The 17,398-nt window shown below is 40.4% G+C and overlaps 1 protein-coding gene across 5 annotated transcripts in view; it reads left to right on the top strand.

The window, feature by feature from the left end:
* Window positions 1–17,398, top strand: part of SERAC1 (serine active site containing 1) — a 55,707-nt gene that overhangs the window by 34,607 nt on the left and 3,702 nt on the right. For 4 of the 5 annotated variants that reach the window (XM_043457032.1, XM_043457029.1, XM_043457031.1 and 1 more), the window contains 8 exons: window positions 1,602–1,715; window positions 3,544–3,706; window positions 9,756–9,906; window positions 11,160–11,301; window positions 12,324–12,418; window positions 13,964–14,061; window positions 15,259–15,441; window positions 16,797–16,940. In XM_043457032.1, coding sequence (XP_043312967.1) covers window positions 1,602–1,715; window positions 3,544–3,706; window positions 9,756–9,906; window positions 11,160–11,301; window positions 12,324–12,418; window positions 13,964–14,061; window positions 15,259–15,441; window positions 16,797–16,940 — 1,090 coding nt within the window. The remainder of the gene's footprint in view (window positions 1–1,601; window positions 1,716–3,543; window positions 3,707–9,755; window positions 9,907–11,159; window positions 11,302–12,323; window positions 12,419–13,963; window positions 14,062–15,258; window positions 15,442–16,796; window positions 16,941–17,398) is intronic. The other variant, XM_043457030.1, reaches the window with a different exon arrangement.

Below are 17,398 nucleotides of genomic sequence, written 5' to 3'. Positions count from 1 at the left end.
CTCTCTCCCCTGAATTCTCTCTACCCCAGACCTTTAAGGATAGCCTGGCTTATAAACTCATGCTTTAGAATGAATGTCATTTATGCCCAGTGAGTTTGAACAAGTTGTAGAGCTCGAAAGTTGTAATTTTTTATGAAGAAACACTAGAGATTAGCTCTCACATGTATTAAAAGGAAAGGACACACAATTAGACGCAGTATCAAAATGCCCCACCCCCCTGCTCCACCCACCCTGGCAATGAGTTGCCTTCCCTGCTTTTATTCTCTCAGTTCACTGGGAGAACTGGGTCGGTGAGCGGGAAAGCGCTTCTCAGCTTTACAGTCACCTACTCCCACAGCTAAAGCCTGGGAAATTTGCTGACTGTACTTCTGGAGGGAAGCCAGGCAGGAATGGTTCTTGGTCTTCTACCATCCCACATGTTACCATCAAGATGGCTTCTCCTCTGATGTCAGGATCCAGGTTTCAGTCTTGTCTTGGTTTTTGTTACCGTTGGACACTCCAGTCAGTCACCTCGTCTCCAGGTTCAGCCTCTGTTGGAGGACCTCAGAGCCCAAGGACGCAAACAGGATGCAGACTTTTGGACGGTGTAGACTGTGACTTCTTTTTGATCCAATGTGGTGAACTCCCGAGGGTCAAGAGAACAGTGGATGTGGTGCATTGAAGTGCTTTTTCCACCGTAAAGCTTTTGTGGTCTTGGTTTAAGGACAGTCCAGCAATGTTGGGTGCTGTTTCATATATTTTAGAGGCATTATATTTCTTTTCCTAAGAACTTTCTGCTTCTGATTGTTGCTCATTTTTCCATAGCCTTGTTGGTATTTTCTCACTGAGTTGTAGGAGATTATCGCATGTTAGCTATCTGCAGTAAGAATTGAAATTTTCCAAGTTTATTTTCGTGTTTTAATGTCTACTAGGACTAGTCCCCACTACTCCTCTCTTTCATAATTTTCCTAACTCTTCTGTTAATTCTTCCATATGAATTTGAATTTCAATTTAAGAAGGCTTAAAAGTTTTCTCTCTCTCTTTTCTTTTGGCTGTACTGCACAGCTTGCAGGATCTTAGCTCCCCAACCAGGGCTTAAACCCCGGCCCTGGCAGTGAAAGCACTGAGCCCTAACTGCTGGACTGCCAGGGAATTCACCCCCCACCCCTCTTTTTAATTAAAAGCTCTTTGATCAGTTATTATTGTCTGTATTTTAACTTTTTCTAGTAACGCCTTTTCTATTATTCTGATTGATAGATTTTAGGTAGACCCTACTGGCATAATCTGACACCAGAACATTATTTGTTCAGCTCTGGCTTTTCTTACTGGGTGAAGATTTATGTGTTAGTCTCTGTACGTTCAGATAAGAGGACACAGAGGAAAGAACTGAGAAGTCTCAAAGACTGCTGTCTTCTAAGAATAATCCCACATGTTTTCTAGTCTAGCAACAGTTTGCATAATGAAAGTTCCCTGTAAGTCTCCAAAATATTTTGAGTCCTACATATTAGTTCTTTCTAATTACTATATATAGTACAGAGGTTGTTTTTGTTTTTGCTTTTTTTGTGAAACAAAAAATATTAGGCCCCTTTTTTCACTAAGAATTTTAATCATCTCATTGTCAGGGTGGTTTATGGTGTTTCGGAGGAAATGGACTTCCTTATGCGGAAAGTTTTGGAGAAGTTCCTTCAGCTACAGTGGAAATGTTCTGTTTGGAAGCTTTAGTAAAGCATTCTGAGGTAATTTACATTTTAAAAATACGGTCACATTTTATGATCACACTGAAAAAATTATACATGTTGATTCATTCAAAGGAAGTAATTCTAATTTTTTATAAAAGAAAAAAGTTTTTTGCTTGTTTTTCTGCTTTTTTCTCAATTGTTAGCATCGATAGTCATGATTTAGCACCAGTACATGAATTTCATCTTTGCTAAGTATTTCTAAAAATAGATTTAATCTTAACTGCACATAAAGCAACTTATTGTTTAAATATAGCATTTACCTTTGAGTTATGCTGTCTTCCATTACCTTTCTCAGATAGTTTTTGCAAGTAATATTATCAATAATATTAAAATTTACAGATATTATTACTTAACTGGAGTTAATTTTCAGTCGAAATATGTGCCAGAGATGTAAGATAGGAAAAAAGTAAATACTTGGCAAAAGTATCTACTTGACCATAGCCTTGAATTTTAACCATAGCATGTATATGTCAATGATTTTAAAAACCTTTTTTTGCATTATGACAACATATCTATCATGATCATGGTTTGATTTTATAAAGAAAAAAGCAACAAACTGTGGTGCTCAAGCATTAGTGCATAAAACTCATCCAAGAAGCATGTTTAAAATGCACATTCCTACTCACCTCTGGCAGTTTGAATGGAGTCGATGTGAGGTGGGGTCCAGGAGTTCGCATTTGTAACAGGCACCCCTGGTGAGGCTGATGCAGGCAGGGCATCCCACATCATGACAATCGGTTCTAAATGCTCCAGCTTAATTGGGAACCGTTAGACATGGCGCAAAAGTGCAGTGCTCTCTGGTCATCTCAGCTCCCACTGGTGGAATCAGGAATTGAGCACCAAACAGAATCAGTGTGGTAACACACTCAAAAGGGAATGTGGGAGAATAAGCTCGACTTTTTTGTGACTTATGACCGGTGTCTGAAACAACAGGTGCATCTGCAGTAGTACGTCCAGTGCATGGGACGTAACAGTTTCCAGAAACTTCTCAACATATGACATATCTCAGTTGATCTATGTCCCAAAGGCATACTTTTAAATGCATTTAAAATGTGGTGAAATTTAATAAGAATTTAGAGAGGGAAAGTCATTGCATCTACAGGACATGGTGTCACCTAAGTGATAAAACTAAGTGCTAGGATAAAGAGCGAGACCACCCTGGGGATTGTGGCAGGCTGTCATGGGTCAGTTCTTACCTTAATCCATAGATTTCCTTTGGCTTTCTTTGATCTCTTTTCTCCATTAAAAATGTGCATCCCCTTTTCTTTCTAATTTTTACCTGATCTTTCTCTTTTAAAAAAATGTCCAACTCTTAAGTTTGAGGCAAGAACCCCTCTCCCCACCCTGACCCCAGCTGTGGGCTTGTGTGGGGGTCACAGATGTTGCTTCTCTGTATCTGGGAGTTCATATCGGCAGAAGCAACATCTGCCACTTACCCAGGGGATTATTTTCTGGTATCAGGTGGCAGGTTTCTCAAGGGGAGAAGACCCTTTAATGTAGTTTGAAACCAATCAAAGTATCCATATATATGGAAACAATTCTGAAATAATGACATCATGGTTCCATCCAACCAAGAGCTAAACAGAATGACTTTTAAGAATAAAAACGTCACAAGTCCTAGTGGCCTTCATTTTTCAGTGCTTTTTAAAGCACTTCCCACAACACATGGGGATTGGCCGATTTATTGAGCTGGGCTGAGAGTTTGGGGGTCTCCCTGGGTCTCTTCCTTGAGCAGGAGCCACCTGGCTGCCCACCAGCATGCTCTGTCATCTGGTTAGTGAACTTGTGCAACATAAAGTGAGCTTTCATTAATTTATTGTGCTAGATACCCACACATTGTGATAAAATTGAAGCAAATGGAGGCTTGCAACTACTGCAGAGGCTGTACCAACTTCACAAGGACTGTCCTAAAGTACAGAGAAATATAATGCGTATCCTTGGAAATATGGCTTTGAATGAACATCTTCATTCTACTATAGTTCGCTCAGGTAACAACTTTATGTACTGAGTATTTGGAATCCAGCCCTCTGTTCTCCCACCTCTACCCCTCCGTTGTGGTACGCTAATTTCTCAACAGACATAAGGCTTTGCTTAGGGTTAGTTTCGGGTCCTTAGAGCATGTCATTTCAGTAGGGGCAAAGACTTGCTTGAGACATGTGGATAATCCACACCTAAGCTAATCAGTGTGTGGACAGTCACAGGAGAGCAGTTTCGGCCATGACGACCATCTTTGATATGACCTGGGTAACCAAGAGACATAGGAAGACTAAAGAGAGGTGATATCCCCGCCTTGTAACTAATAAACCACCTGTGGGGAGATGCTGTGGATAACATTTCCCGCCTGCTCTAATCTCTGTCATGATGCCTGCACGATGGTGGTTTTCCAGCTGCAGCATCCCTGCCTCGTTCACGGTTCAGCATTTGGCATTCTGCTGTAAGCAAGAGCCCTTCCTTCTCTGCCCCCTGCCTTCCTTCCTTCTCCCTCCCTCCCTCCCTCCCTATCAGTATGGGTACATGGATTCCTAATTTTGGATGGTTTACCACTTACCACGGTACTTTGTCATTTGACGCCAGACTGTCCCAGCTTTGGTCAGTGGAGCCCAGCCAGCTGGCTCCTGTGTTCTCTGATGTACCCACTTCATTTTGGGAGGCATTCCTTACGCGCTGGTGTAACACCGTGTTCCAGGCTCATTTCTTCAGAGAATCCCGTTTTCGTTTAATGGAGGCTGGTTGTTAAGAGACCAGGGTTGGGTGCTAGCTCGATGTGCTTATTGCTCCTGGGGTGTCTTTGCTCTTTCAGTGGAAAAAGCAGGGTGATATATACAAATAAATGTGTACATACACATGTGCACATATGCATGCATGTGTTCAACAATGTTTAGTAGAGATGATGAATTTATATTATATTTTTTCTTGTATCTCTCTCCGTTTCTTTTAAAATGTATCTTTAAGAGTGTCTTGATAAGCAGAAGTTTTTAACTTACTGAATGAAGTCTGATTCAGGGATCACAGATTTTCCTATAAAGAACCACTCACTGTATTGATTTTATTTGTTCCTCTTTTTTTTTTTTCTTTTAAGGTGGGAACTTAGATCAGTGATTTTAACCTTTTTTCTTGTTTCAGTTATCTATTGATGTGTATCAAACCACCCCAAACTCACTGGTTAAAACAGCAGTCATATATTTTGTGCATGAATCTGAAATTCAAGCAAGATTCAGTAGGGAGGGCCTTTATGGGCTCTGTGCTTCATCAGCTGGGCAGCTCAACCATGGGATGGAGGTTACACTTTGAAGATTGCTCACTCACACGACTTGTAAATTGGTACAGGCTCTCAGCTGGGAGCTTAGCCAGGGCTAGGGGCATTAGCTTCCTTCAACACCAACCTTGGGCTTCCTTAAAGCATGGTGGCTGGATTCCAAGGGTAAATTTTCCGAGAAAGAGCCAGGTATAATAAGCTCTTTTGCCTTTTACGAAAAAATCAAGCACTGGAAGTAATTTTTGCCAAATTTATTGATTAAAAGCTAGTCACTAAGGCTAATTCATATTTGAGGGGAGGGGATTTAAAAGGGTTTTAGACCCATCCCCTCTTGATGAGAACAGTGTCAAAAGAATTTGAAAACATGTTTTAAAATCGTTACAGTTATTTTCTAATATAGATATTTAGAGCTATAAATGTTCTCCAACCTGCTTTAGCTGCATCCCTCAAATTTTGTATGTGTTTTCATCATTATTCAGTTTGAAATATTTTCTAATTCCCCTTATGATTTCTTCTTTGTCTCGTGGGTTACTTAAAAGTGGGTTGGAATAATTTACAAAGATTAATGGCTTCAAATGGCAACCCACTCCAGTGTTCTTGCCTGGAGAATCCCAGGGACGGGGGAGCCTGGTGGGCTGCCATCTATGGGGTTGCACAGAGTCGGACATGACTGAAGCAACTTAGCAGCAGCAGCAGCAACCATATGTCTCTGATTTCTAGTTTAATATTCCAGGCATTCAAAGAACATACCCTGGAGGATTTTAGTCTTTGGTAATTTGACAGTTATGTGATGGCCTGTTTTATGGTCTATCTTGGTGAATGATCTATTTGTGCTTGAAATGAATGAATGTTCTGTACTTGGGTGAAGTGTTTTATATCGATATGTAACAGTTAAACCAAGTTGGTCGATTATGTTATTCAGATCTTCTCCAGATCTTTTGTTTAGTTTTTATCAATTACCAAGACAAGTTAAATTCTTCAACTGTGACTGTAAATTTGTCTGTTTCTCCCTCTAGTTCTGTCAGATTTTTCTTCCTGGTGAATTGTTCCTTTTTTTATTAAGTAGTTTCTCTATCACTGGTAATACTCCTTTTCTTGGAGTCTACTTTATCAGGTATTAAAATAGCCAACTGGCTTTTTTTAATGCTTGCTGTTTGCATTGCATGTCTTTTGTGTTTTTCTCTTTTACTTTCATTTTGCTGTGCCTAAAAATAAGTACATCTTTCATTGACATCACATACTTGCATCGTCTTTAGAAAGTTCAGCTTGATAATCCCCTTTCATTGGAGTGTTTTCTCTGTTTGCCTCTAATACAATGACTGATACTATTTGGTTATGTCTGTTGTCTTGCAGTTTGCCCCCTTTCTGGTTTTTGTTTGCTTTTTCTCCTTTATTGACTATTTTGGGGTTACTTGAGTATTGTTTTATATTCTATTCTTTCTCCTCTTTCAGCTTTTTTACAGTATTTAATGTGTACTTTTTGATTGTATCTTTAACTTAAAACAGTCTATTCTGAATTCATATTATACCATTTCATATATAATGTGAGTGTCTCACAACAGTATAATTTACTTTATGCCCTCTGCCATCATTTGTGGTACTGTCATAATTATAGACTATAATATGTTACAGGCCATAGACGTCACAATATATTGTGGTTATTTTTCTTTTAATAGTCAAGTGATTAATTTAAAGAAATAAGAAAAAAATTTTTATTTACATATTATATCCAGAACTCTACCTTCCTTTCTATCTAAATTTGCATCTGATATCATTTCCCTTCAACCTAAAGACCTGAGTCTGGTGGCAATAAATTCGCTCACCTTTCATTTTCTGAAAATATCTTGACTTTTATTATCCAGGGATAGGTTATTTTCCATGGATAAAAAATACTTTATTAATAATGTGGTGTTTTTTTTTTTCTGTCAGCACTTAAAAAATATCACTCTATTCTCCTTTTTTTTTGGAACATAAATCTTTTATTGATAACAAAGCAAAAATTTTGGGGGCATGTTTCCAAGACACCAAGAGCAGGCTCCTGTCACCATGCTGGTGTGTGTGTGTGTGTAGCCTAATGAGAAGTCTCTTAGGTCCGTTTGTTCTCTTATAGGAAATGTGTCTTTTTTTCCTCTGCCTTCTTTTAAGATTTTCAGCAGTTTGACTGTGAAGTATCTAGTCTATTTTTATGTTTATTTTACTTGGTGTTCACTGAGCTGACTGTATCTGTGAGTTGATGTTTTGATCAAATTTGGAAAGTTTATAGATAAGTGTATCATTAGATTTTTTTCTGTTCCTTTTTCTCTCTTTCCTCCCGAAACCTCAGTTCTGTATATTAGACCTCTTGATTCTGTTCCACAGGTCACTGAGGCTCTGTCCATATCTTTCCAAAATTTTTCTTCTCTGTGCTTTCCCTTTCTGTTTTTTAATGTACTTTTATGGAGGTATAGTTGATGTACAATGTTACATAAGTTTCAGGTATACAACATAGTAATCCACAGTTTTTGATTTGTTAATGTGATGTGTCACCCTGAGGGATTTGCAGGTGTAGAACCATCTTTGCACCTCTGGGGTAAATCACACTTAGTCATGGTGTATGATTCTTATAATGTACATTGAATTCAGCTTACTAACGCTTCATTGAGAATTTTTGCTTCTATGTTCATCAGTGATATTGGTCTGTGATTTTATTTTTTTGTAATATATTTGTCTGGTTTTGGTATTAGGGCGATGCTGGTCTCATAGCATAAATTCAGAAGCATTCCCTTCTCTGCAATTTTTTGGACTAGATTGAGAAGCATAGGTGTTAATTCTTCTCTAAATGTTTGGTAGAATTCGCCTGTGAAGCCATCTTGTCCTAGACTTTTGTTTGTTGGGAGTTTATTATTATTACTGTTATTACTGATTCAATTTCATTATTGGTATTTGATCTGTGTACATGGCTAAAGTATAAAATCAAGTCACTGGACAGTAGGAACAGTGTAATTCCATTTAGCAAAAATAAAAGTATATGGAGCTACAGTATATATGTATAAATTATAGGCATGTAGTTGAATTTTTAAAAAGGTTTGGAAGGGTATCTACCAGACTTTTAACTTGGGTTACTTCTGAGGCTATAAATGGGAATTGGAAATGATGGGAATGCTAAAGTGGGATGTTCATTTTTAAATGCTGTTTTTGTTTATTTTTACAACTAAAATATACTCAGAGGTTATGTAATTAAAAAACAGTAAATATTTAAGAAAGACACAAGTTTTCCAGGGAGCACTTGATGGTTTACAAAGGTGAAGCATCTCGGGCTTTGTTACTTTGTCAACTGAAAAATGCTGTGGGGATGGCGTGTGCCATGCTTTCTCTTGTGCTGCCTTTCTTGTGACTCCATTAAAAATGAAGCCACATTTCTGTACATGCCAGTAACAAACTTGTATGTCTCTCTAGGTAGAATTTTAAAACATCATTTATTATAAAGCATTCTACAACAGATTTTGAAGAGGGGTTTTCTTTTAAATTAGAATATTGTTAGAGAATTGTTGGGTTTGAAATTTCTTCTGAATTATTAAACAACGGCCTCCTATCATCACAGTGATTCTCAACACCTTGCCACAGAAAAGTGGGAGGAGGACATGAGGACAAGCTGCTGTCTATTGAGCACCTGCTGGGCTTGGTAATGGCAGTTTTTATATAGATCAATTTATTAGAACCTTCCTTTGGGTCAAAGGAGCAAAGTAACTTGACTGAGGCTCCATAGCAAGTAAGCAGGGCACAGAAATTTGATGCCCAAGTCTCTTTGACTTCAAAGCCCATGTTTTGTTTTATTTTCAATTAAATAATACATGAACAGACTCTCCTTGTAAATACTTCGGAGAACATAGATACAGTAAAAAATTAAACCCACCTTTATACAGAGCCCACCCCAATCCCAACTGTCTGCCCTCCTAAGAGGTAGTGACTATTTGTTAGTTTGGTCTTCTTTCTAGATCTTTCTGTGTGTGATGTGTGCATGCATGCATAAACTTTCACACATATTTATGTACATAAAGCAGTACACTTTTAAACAACAAAAACATCAAAAAGAAATGCAATGGTACTGCAGAAAGTATTTCTTTGTCTCCCTTTAAGAAAGTTTTTCCAAAGTGTTGTATAGAGAATGGATAAAAAACAAGGTCCTACTGTATTGCATAGGGAACTATACTCAGTATCCTGAGACAAACAATAAAGGAAGAGAATATAAAAAAGAATATATGGATATAGGTATAACTGGGTTACTTTGCTGTACCACAGAAATTAACACAACTCTGTAAATCAACTATACTTCAATTTAAAAAATATATATTTTTTCCTCTGAACCTCAGGTCTTAACAAGTTCATAATTAAGAAACAACTTCCTAAAAAAAAAAAAAAAAAGAAAGAAACAACTTCCTCATGGATATTAAGGCCTGCTAATCTGACTGCCAATCAGAATGAAATAACTGGTATTAACTCATGGAGTTTAATAATCGTTGCTAAAGCAAAATAGGACCTTTTCTTACCATTTATGACCTCATCCCTAGTAATTACAACTTTTGTTATATTTTCTAAACGAAAAAAAAAAATGGCTGGGGACATCATGGCGTTGTGTTGTGGGAGCCAGAGGGCCTTGGGGAAGAATGGAATTGGGGTGGTCAGGCTTTTCCTCGCAGACCGATGCAGAGGTTTGCCCCCCTCCCATCCTTTTCAGCCTGAAGCCTCTCAACAGCCTGAGAGCAATGGGGACTGGTATTTAGGGAGTATGTTCTCTTCACCAGGCTGGGTTTCCATACTGGCGGAAGCAATCAAGTCTCAGCACATCATGGAGGCCTCCCATGCCGCCAGAACGCTGGCTAACCTGGACCGAGAGACTGTGCCAGACAAGTACCAGGACGGCGTGTACGTGCTGCATCCGCAGTACCGCACCAGGTAAGGGCCCAGCGCCGCTCCGTCCTCAGAGATGGGGGGCCTGGAGAGCTTCACGTTCCAACTGCCTTCTGCACACTTTAGACCCGTGAAGTCCCGTACAAATACGACAGATACCTCATTTACCCAACAGTCTGCAATCACCAAAGAATGGGAACCAGCTAAGTCACCAGGGTTATTTTCTACCAAGGGCTTACCTTTAGGAAGACTGCATTCACCTTTTATAACGTGTTTCACTTAAACTTTGTGATGCCTATTTCATTTTTGTTACATTACACTTTTTCATGTAGATGTAAGTTATTGACTGATTAGGGTTGTAGAGGCTGATCTGGATGAAAAGGAACTAGGACATTGTTATATGCAGGCACCAAATGAGCCTGGGCCTGGGACTCAAGGGATTGGAGAAAGCTTAGGCGAAGTATAAAGGCCTGTACCTGACAGAATGAGCTGTAATAATGCATTTGACTCATGCTCCTTCCTAATGTTATTTCTGGTCACTATTTCCAGCTGTATCATTGCTAAGACAATAAATATAAAAAGGACCACAACAAAAAAATTACACATATCTTGGATTTTTGTCAGGCACTTTAAAAATAATACCTCAGAAAATAGCAAGAACTTCTTTTCAACTTGAAAAATAGATGGCCTGGTTAATTCTCATTAGTAAATAATGTAATATGGTAATGTATTTTATATGTGTGGCATAATTGTGTGTGTATTATAAATAGCTTGCAAGTAATATGCTATTATAATTTTTAAAATGTCATATACAAAGAGAGAATAAAGTTACTTTAAAATCTCATTTGCTCTGTTTCTGGTAAACAACACTTTCCTTGATAAAAAGAATCTCTTTCATGCACACTGAGTTTGAAACTACATTAGCATATTATTTAATGTCTTAAATATTTTTATTGATTTGTGTAATATTCTCATGGAATTCTCTGGAGGGTAATCTATGACATGTCACTTCATTGATCTCTTAAGTGCATTGCAGTTGATTTTGGTTGGTCTGCCTGGCCAGCTGTGTCTCCATCCTTATAGAGACAGCAGTGAGCACGTGCCATATGTCTTTGCCAAATTTCTTTTAGGGTTCCTCAGCCAACCTGTGCTTATAAAGCTTGTCTTAATTAAAGCTGATTTGATGTCATATAAACCTGCTAAGCAGCAGCCAAAGAGAGTGCTGTGTAGATTCCTATCAAATACTTTGATAACGCATTTTTTTCTGCTTCTTTTCAAAACTCTCTCCCGCCTATTAGTCAGCCCGTTAAAGCAGATGTCCTTTTCATTCATGGCCTGATGGGAGCGGCGTTCAAAACGTGGCGCCAGCAGGACAGTGATCAGGATTCAACTGGAAAGGCCTCAGAAGATGAAAGCAAACATACAGCGTGTTGGCCCAAGGTAGGGGAGCGGCTGCCTCTGGCGGGCCACCCGTGTCCTGACACACCGCTGTGCCACCAGGCTTTGGGTCCTCATTGTGACTTGCTTGTTTTTCTCCTTCTACTGGGTTTTTTTTTCATGCAGTTTTTCTTTCCCTTAGAGACACCTATAGTATGTTACATGAACAGCTGGGCTTGTCACTCTGTTGTATAATGTTGGGTCCATTCTATGACACAAAGTGTATTAAGTGAAAAAAAAAACAGGGGTAAAAGCCAGTAATAGTTCACTCGCACTAAAAACATAATTCAGTAAATAATATATTAATGACAGTTGACTAGTTCTATGATTTTAATAATTATAATAATAGACAGACTTTCAAGAAGTAATTCTGCTTTGGATTTCTTTGACATTATTTCTCCTAAAGAGCCTAAATGCTGTGATGAATTTACTGAATGAAATTTACCTAAAGCTCAGTGAAAACTGATGCTGTAAATATGTATAGTTTCTGGGGCTCCGTCCCACTGCTGCTGATTCACCTTCACAAGGGCTTATCAGCAGAAAGAATAGTTGGCACCCTCTCTCTGGTTACACTGGAACATGGAGACGATGATAAAACTTGGGTTCATGGAGACAGAACCATGACTCTAATCAGTATTTCTGAGCTCTCAGATCAGATCTCTTCCTCCGTCACTCTGTTCCATCTGTCCTGAGATCAAAGCTTTCTATTAAATGCTTTTAAAAATCCAATTTGATCTAGACTCCAAAAACAGGCCCTGCTTTTGTCTATAGCAGATTAAAATTGAGCATACTCTTAACACCTACATAGACCTTATGCTGTAAATACTGATATCACCTTGTGAGCAGTGATATAAAGATAAAATACTGCAATTATTTTTCTGATCACCTTTACACTTGATTCCAATGCAATCTTTTACTAGCTGTCAATATTACAAGGGTCCTTTACTTACAAATTTCAGTTGCTAAGAAGTAAGTGGGACAGTGGAAATTAATATTTTTCCTTTTGTACCTTTTATTTTACATAGTCTTGGTTAGCAAGAGACTGTCCTGCTCTCCGAATAATATCTGTGGAGTATGACACCAGCCTCAGCGACTGGAGAGCCAAGTGCCCTACAGAAAGGTAACGGAGGGTAAGGGGCCGGGCCACAGGTGGCCCTCCGGGAGAGAGGGGAATTTTGTCTTTGATGTCACAGCCAGGATTTTCTTCTTAACCTTTTCCCTCTTCCTTCTAGAGAGAGTTAGCTATAAGTAATGAAAATACCAAAGGCTTAGAGTATTACTGTTGGGTTCCTAACATAGTTCACTTAAAACTCTTCTCATAGTAAGGACCACTCTTGAGAGTCCCTTGGACTGGAGATCCAACCAGTCCATCCTAAAGGAAATCAGTCCTGAATATTCATTGGAAGGACTGATGCTGAAGCTGAAACTCCAATACTTTGGCCACCTGATGTGAAGAACACTCATTGGAAAAGACTCTGATCCTGGGAAAGATTGAAGGTGGGAAGAGAAGGGGACGACAGAGGATGAGATGGTTGGATGGCATCACTGACTCAATGGACATGAGTTTGAGCAGGCTCCAGGAGTTGGTAATGGACAGGGAAGCCTGGCATGCTGCAGTCCATGGGGTCGCAAAGAGTCGGACACGACTGAGCGACTGAACTGAACTGAGTAAGGACCACGGATTCGGAGCACAGTCTCCTTAACTCCTGGAAGTAAACACGAGGCTTTTGGCTTTTGTGTTCCTGAGCACACCACCTAAAGGCAGCCGAGAGAGGTGCTGGTCCGTGTAGGCTCCTTCTGTCACTTGTACGTTGTATGTGCCAATTGTAGGTACAGGGGACAGCACGCGACTTCCGGGCTTCAGGAGCCAGACTGTAGCCACTTCTGCCTTTGACTCACCAGCCACTTTAGGTCATTTCACTCGTCTGGGAAGTTTGATCTGCAAATGGAGGGAGTTGGTCTGATCAGTATTTTCAAACTTATCTCTGAATGATCTCCACCCAGGTTCTGGAGGAATGGTGCCTAGGGGTCAGTGGGCAAGTCCACAGGGCTCCCTCCCCACTTAATTCAGACGAGTGCTCATAAACCTTTACTTAAAGAAAGGATTCTCCAGATACACAATTTAAAACTACTAGACCAGACAGCTTTAAAGTTCCCTTCTAGTTTGAAAATATGTATTTGAATGCTTTGATTCTGATTAGCTTTGTGCTGTTTCTAAGGAATATAACCAAAATGATGGAAACTTAGTGTTTGTAACATAAATACAAGTAGAATTAAACAGCAATGAGAGCTGACTCCACAGGTGAGCTTGCGCTGGACTGTGTGGTCTCCAGTGAGGCCACATAGCAAGAGGGGGCCGCACAGTCTAAGGCGGGGACGGGGTGGGTGCAGTTTGATCCCTGAAAATTGCCAGATACATGCTAGATGCCTAAACAGTGCTTGTTTAGGAAATATTTCCACTTATGCCAGTGTGACTCAGTTAGAAATGGGGAATAAGCAACTGCAGAAATCAACCCGAGAGAATGGAGGTATGCCTGACTCCGAAACATAGCCTATAGAATTGGCCCAGTAAACAAAGGATCTTGCTTTAAAAAGTGGAGAGCAAAATTTGGGGGTGGAGGAGAGCGACAGCGTCCTGTCATACCTGCTGTCCTCATTTTGTCAGAAAGTCCATCGCATTCAGAAGCAACGAACTTCTGAGGAAGCTCAGAGCTGCTGGTGTTGGGGACAGGCCAGTGATATGGGTGTCACACAGCATGGGAGGTAAGTGTGTTTCCCTGTTGCCAAGCCAGCACTGTGAGCTGTCAGCCACGGGCCAGGCGAAGTTTCTGCGGCTATGTAATGGTAGCTCCTTTTCCCCTGAATTACTGTTTCTGGCGATAGCTTGGAGGTTTAAAATGACTACTCTCCTTCCATGGTTTATTTTTCTAGAAAGGGATGACTAGTAACAGATCATATAAAAAGAAAATGAGAAAATAAAAAGAAGCAAATGAGTTTGCCACTTAATGCTTTCATGAGGCATTAAGCGTGATAATGAGTAAATGTCAGAAGCTGTCCATGGCATGTATAAACCTGACTTGTAAATATCACTCAGCACACACGGCTGGTCCCAGGGCCCCCCCATTTCTTCCCTGCTTCTCAGCCATTGTTGAGAGTCCGTCACTGCTGTGGTGCCCACAGCCCCAGCCCCCTTCAGGCCTGCTTTCTCCTGGCCGGAGCCCGCGATGGCGGCGTGATCGCAGGGCTCGGCTCTTTGGCCCTCATGCTTGCTGGCTAGCCACATCTCCTGTTTCTCCCAACCCTCTCCCCCAATCCAGTTCTAAATTTTCACCATCCACCTTGCAGAGGGCCTTTGTGCCGCTCCTGGCCTAGTTTATCTGATGAATGCTCAGGATTGCTGGCTCTGCGCCTGGGCTTTGGGCGGAAAGGTGGACCTAACACTTGTATCCTGAGCCCCCTGTTACCATCCATGTTACCTTGGGTTTCCCTGTCAGCTGCAAGCCCAGGTTGGGGGACAGAAGAGAAGGTGCCTTCTCCCACAGCAGCTTTGTTTTCTCCAGGATACGAGAGTCTGTGTTTTTTAATATTAGTACTGTCTTAATGGAGTGGTGGTTAGTGGGGCGGGGGGCTGGCCGTGCGTACTCACCTCCTTGATGGGCACTCAATGTGCAATGCCCGACCTTCTTCTCTGGGAGAGGGCATCCTGTGAGGTAAGAGCTGCCTTACAAACAGTTTCTAGAATCTCACCTGTGTGCAGCCTTGTGCTACATATTTTAGAGGCTTAGGAGCATGACTAAGTGTTAATATTTTAAGGCCTTGCTTGTTGGACTACAGAGAATGATTGTTTCAACTTTTTTAAAGAAAGCATCTCTTTCTGTATTCTTATTTGCCTTTTTTAAAGAAATAATGAAGCAAAGGAAACTAGCTTACACATTTTTTCTTTTCCTTCTGTATGACTAGGTCTTCTTGTCAAAAAGATGCTGTTGGAAGCCTCGAAGAAGCCAGAAATGAGTACTATTATAAACAATACCAGAGGAATAATTTTTTATAGCGTCCCTCATCATGGATCCCATCTGGCTGAATACTCTGTTAATATTCGCTATCTTCTCTTTCCCTCTTTGGAAGTCAAAGAACTCAGCAAAGGTAATTTCTTTCTTTCAAAAGGAAATTGGCATTGTATTAACACCAGGTATACAGGAGGAGGAAGACAGTTTCTAACTTGACCGTATTACCTCATTTGACTGTTTCTATATTCGTTGTGTTTAGACTATCATGGAAAACTTTTAGTTTGGGGTTAATTTTTCTTTGATACCGTCCCTTTTTCTTCTTAGCCATTATTTTCTCAGGTGGTGCTAGTAGTAAAGAGCCCACCTGCCAATGCAGGAGACATAAGAACCACGGGTTCGATCCCTGGGTTGGAAAGATCCCCTAGAGAAGGAAATGACAACCCACTCCAGTGTTCTTGCCTGGAGAATCTCATGGACAGAGGAGCCTGAAGGGCTGTGATCATTAGGGTCTCAAAGAGTCAGATATCACTAAAGTGACTTAGCACATTTTTTTTTAGCACACATTATTTTCTCAAGAAATAAAACAATTTTAATACTATCTTAAATATTTACAATTTTTAAAGATACATAATGTTCTGCTTTAAGTATTATTCCAAATTACCAATGAGCTGTTTTTTCCCACAGGTTTGGAAAATCAACTATTAAAATATACATGAGCTTTAAAGATATTCACCATATTAACTATAAAGCACTATATTTCTTTTGGGTTAATGAGCATCTTCTCTCTGGAACACCTGCTAATCAGAATTTTGGGACACCTGGATTGAGCCTTAATATGCCATTGTCCTTTTGCTCAGATGTTCTTTTTTCTGCTTTATGGAGAGTTATTGGCCTTTACCTTGAAACCTTCTGGTGAATTTTATTTTGTTTTTTTGCAGTCAGATTTTATTTTCCAGCAGCTCTTTCTTCTGTGATCCATTTTCTTTTGAAATCATCCAGAGATGCCAGTTTTTTGTAACTGTCTGCTGTGCTCAGGTTTTCCGGTGGCTCACCGGTCTCTCTCCGGTGGCAGGCTCTCCTCTGAGACCTGGCGCCTCTTGGTTGCCCTTTCATATCCGAGGGTGGGGGACAGGCAGGGCCAGGTGCTCTGTGACTGCACACAGGCTCTGCTGGTGAGAGGTGCTTCAGGATGCACGTGGGCGTGCCAGCCAGCACGCTGCGGGACCTCCGTCCTACATACCGCACGGCCCTGGGCACTACTTCCTGGCAGCCGGTAACGTGAGAAACTGCTGCCGCTGCAGCCGGCTCCTCAGTTCTCGGGTGGTTTTAGCCCTTTACTCTTGTCTTCATGGCTTCTTAGGAAGTAGAGAAAATAAGCCACTACCTTGAATCAGAACCCTAATTTCCTCCCCAAATTGGCAAGGTGGCTGCATTTTATCATGAACTAGATACACAGGACTTGTCACGTTCTCGTTCTCTATAATTCTACAGATTCTCCCGCCCTTAAAACACTACAGGATGACTTTCTGGAGTTTGCAAAAGACAAAAACTTCCAGGTGCTGAGTTTTGTAGAAACACTACCGACCTACATTGGTAGCATGATTAAACTCCACGTGGTGCCCCTGGAATCGGCAGGTATTCACTCTTTTGAAACTTGTTTGACCTTAGATTCCTGGTAGGTGGTCATCATAAACGTCAGCTTTTAGATTAAGTTTCTCAGTTTTAGAAGACAGCTTTATGAAGATTTAGATTCTGTTACTCTGTTAAGCCACAGATTAAAATTTCTCGGCAAACATTTAACCTTGGCATTTCCTGGCCCCCTTTGATTTAACTGATTAGACAGCACAGGTTAACTGGCTAACGCTGTGTTAGCTTGCACACCGAAAGCTGCTGCCTTCAGGTAAGAATCCAGAACTTTTCTATCACAGCCTGATTAAAAGGAGTATTTCATTTACCAGACTGATAGCCACTTGCAGGAACCTTTAAATCTACTAAAGGTGTGGGTGCTTAGTAAATAAATGGAGGGTACATGGGGAATATTCAAGCAACAAAGATTTGGAAGGAAAAAAACTGTGTTAAGTCTCTTCCTGCTC

The sequence above is a fragment of the Cervus canadensis genome, chromosome 33, assembly GCF_019320065.1.
Source record: "Cervus canadensis isolate Bull #8, Minnesota chromosome 33, ASM1932006v1, whole genome shotgun sequence".
Classification (NCBI taxonomy): Eukaryota; Metazoa; Chordata; class Mammalia; order Artiodactyla; family Cervidae; genus Cervus; species Cervus canadensis.
Note: the sequence above shows the minus strand (reverse complement) of the source record. Positions and strands in the feature narration are given on the sequence as shown.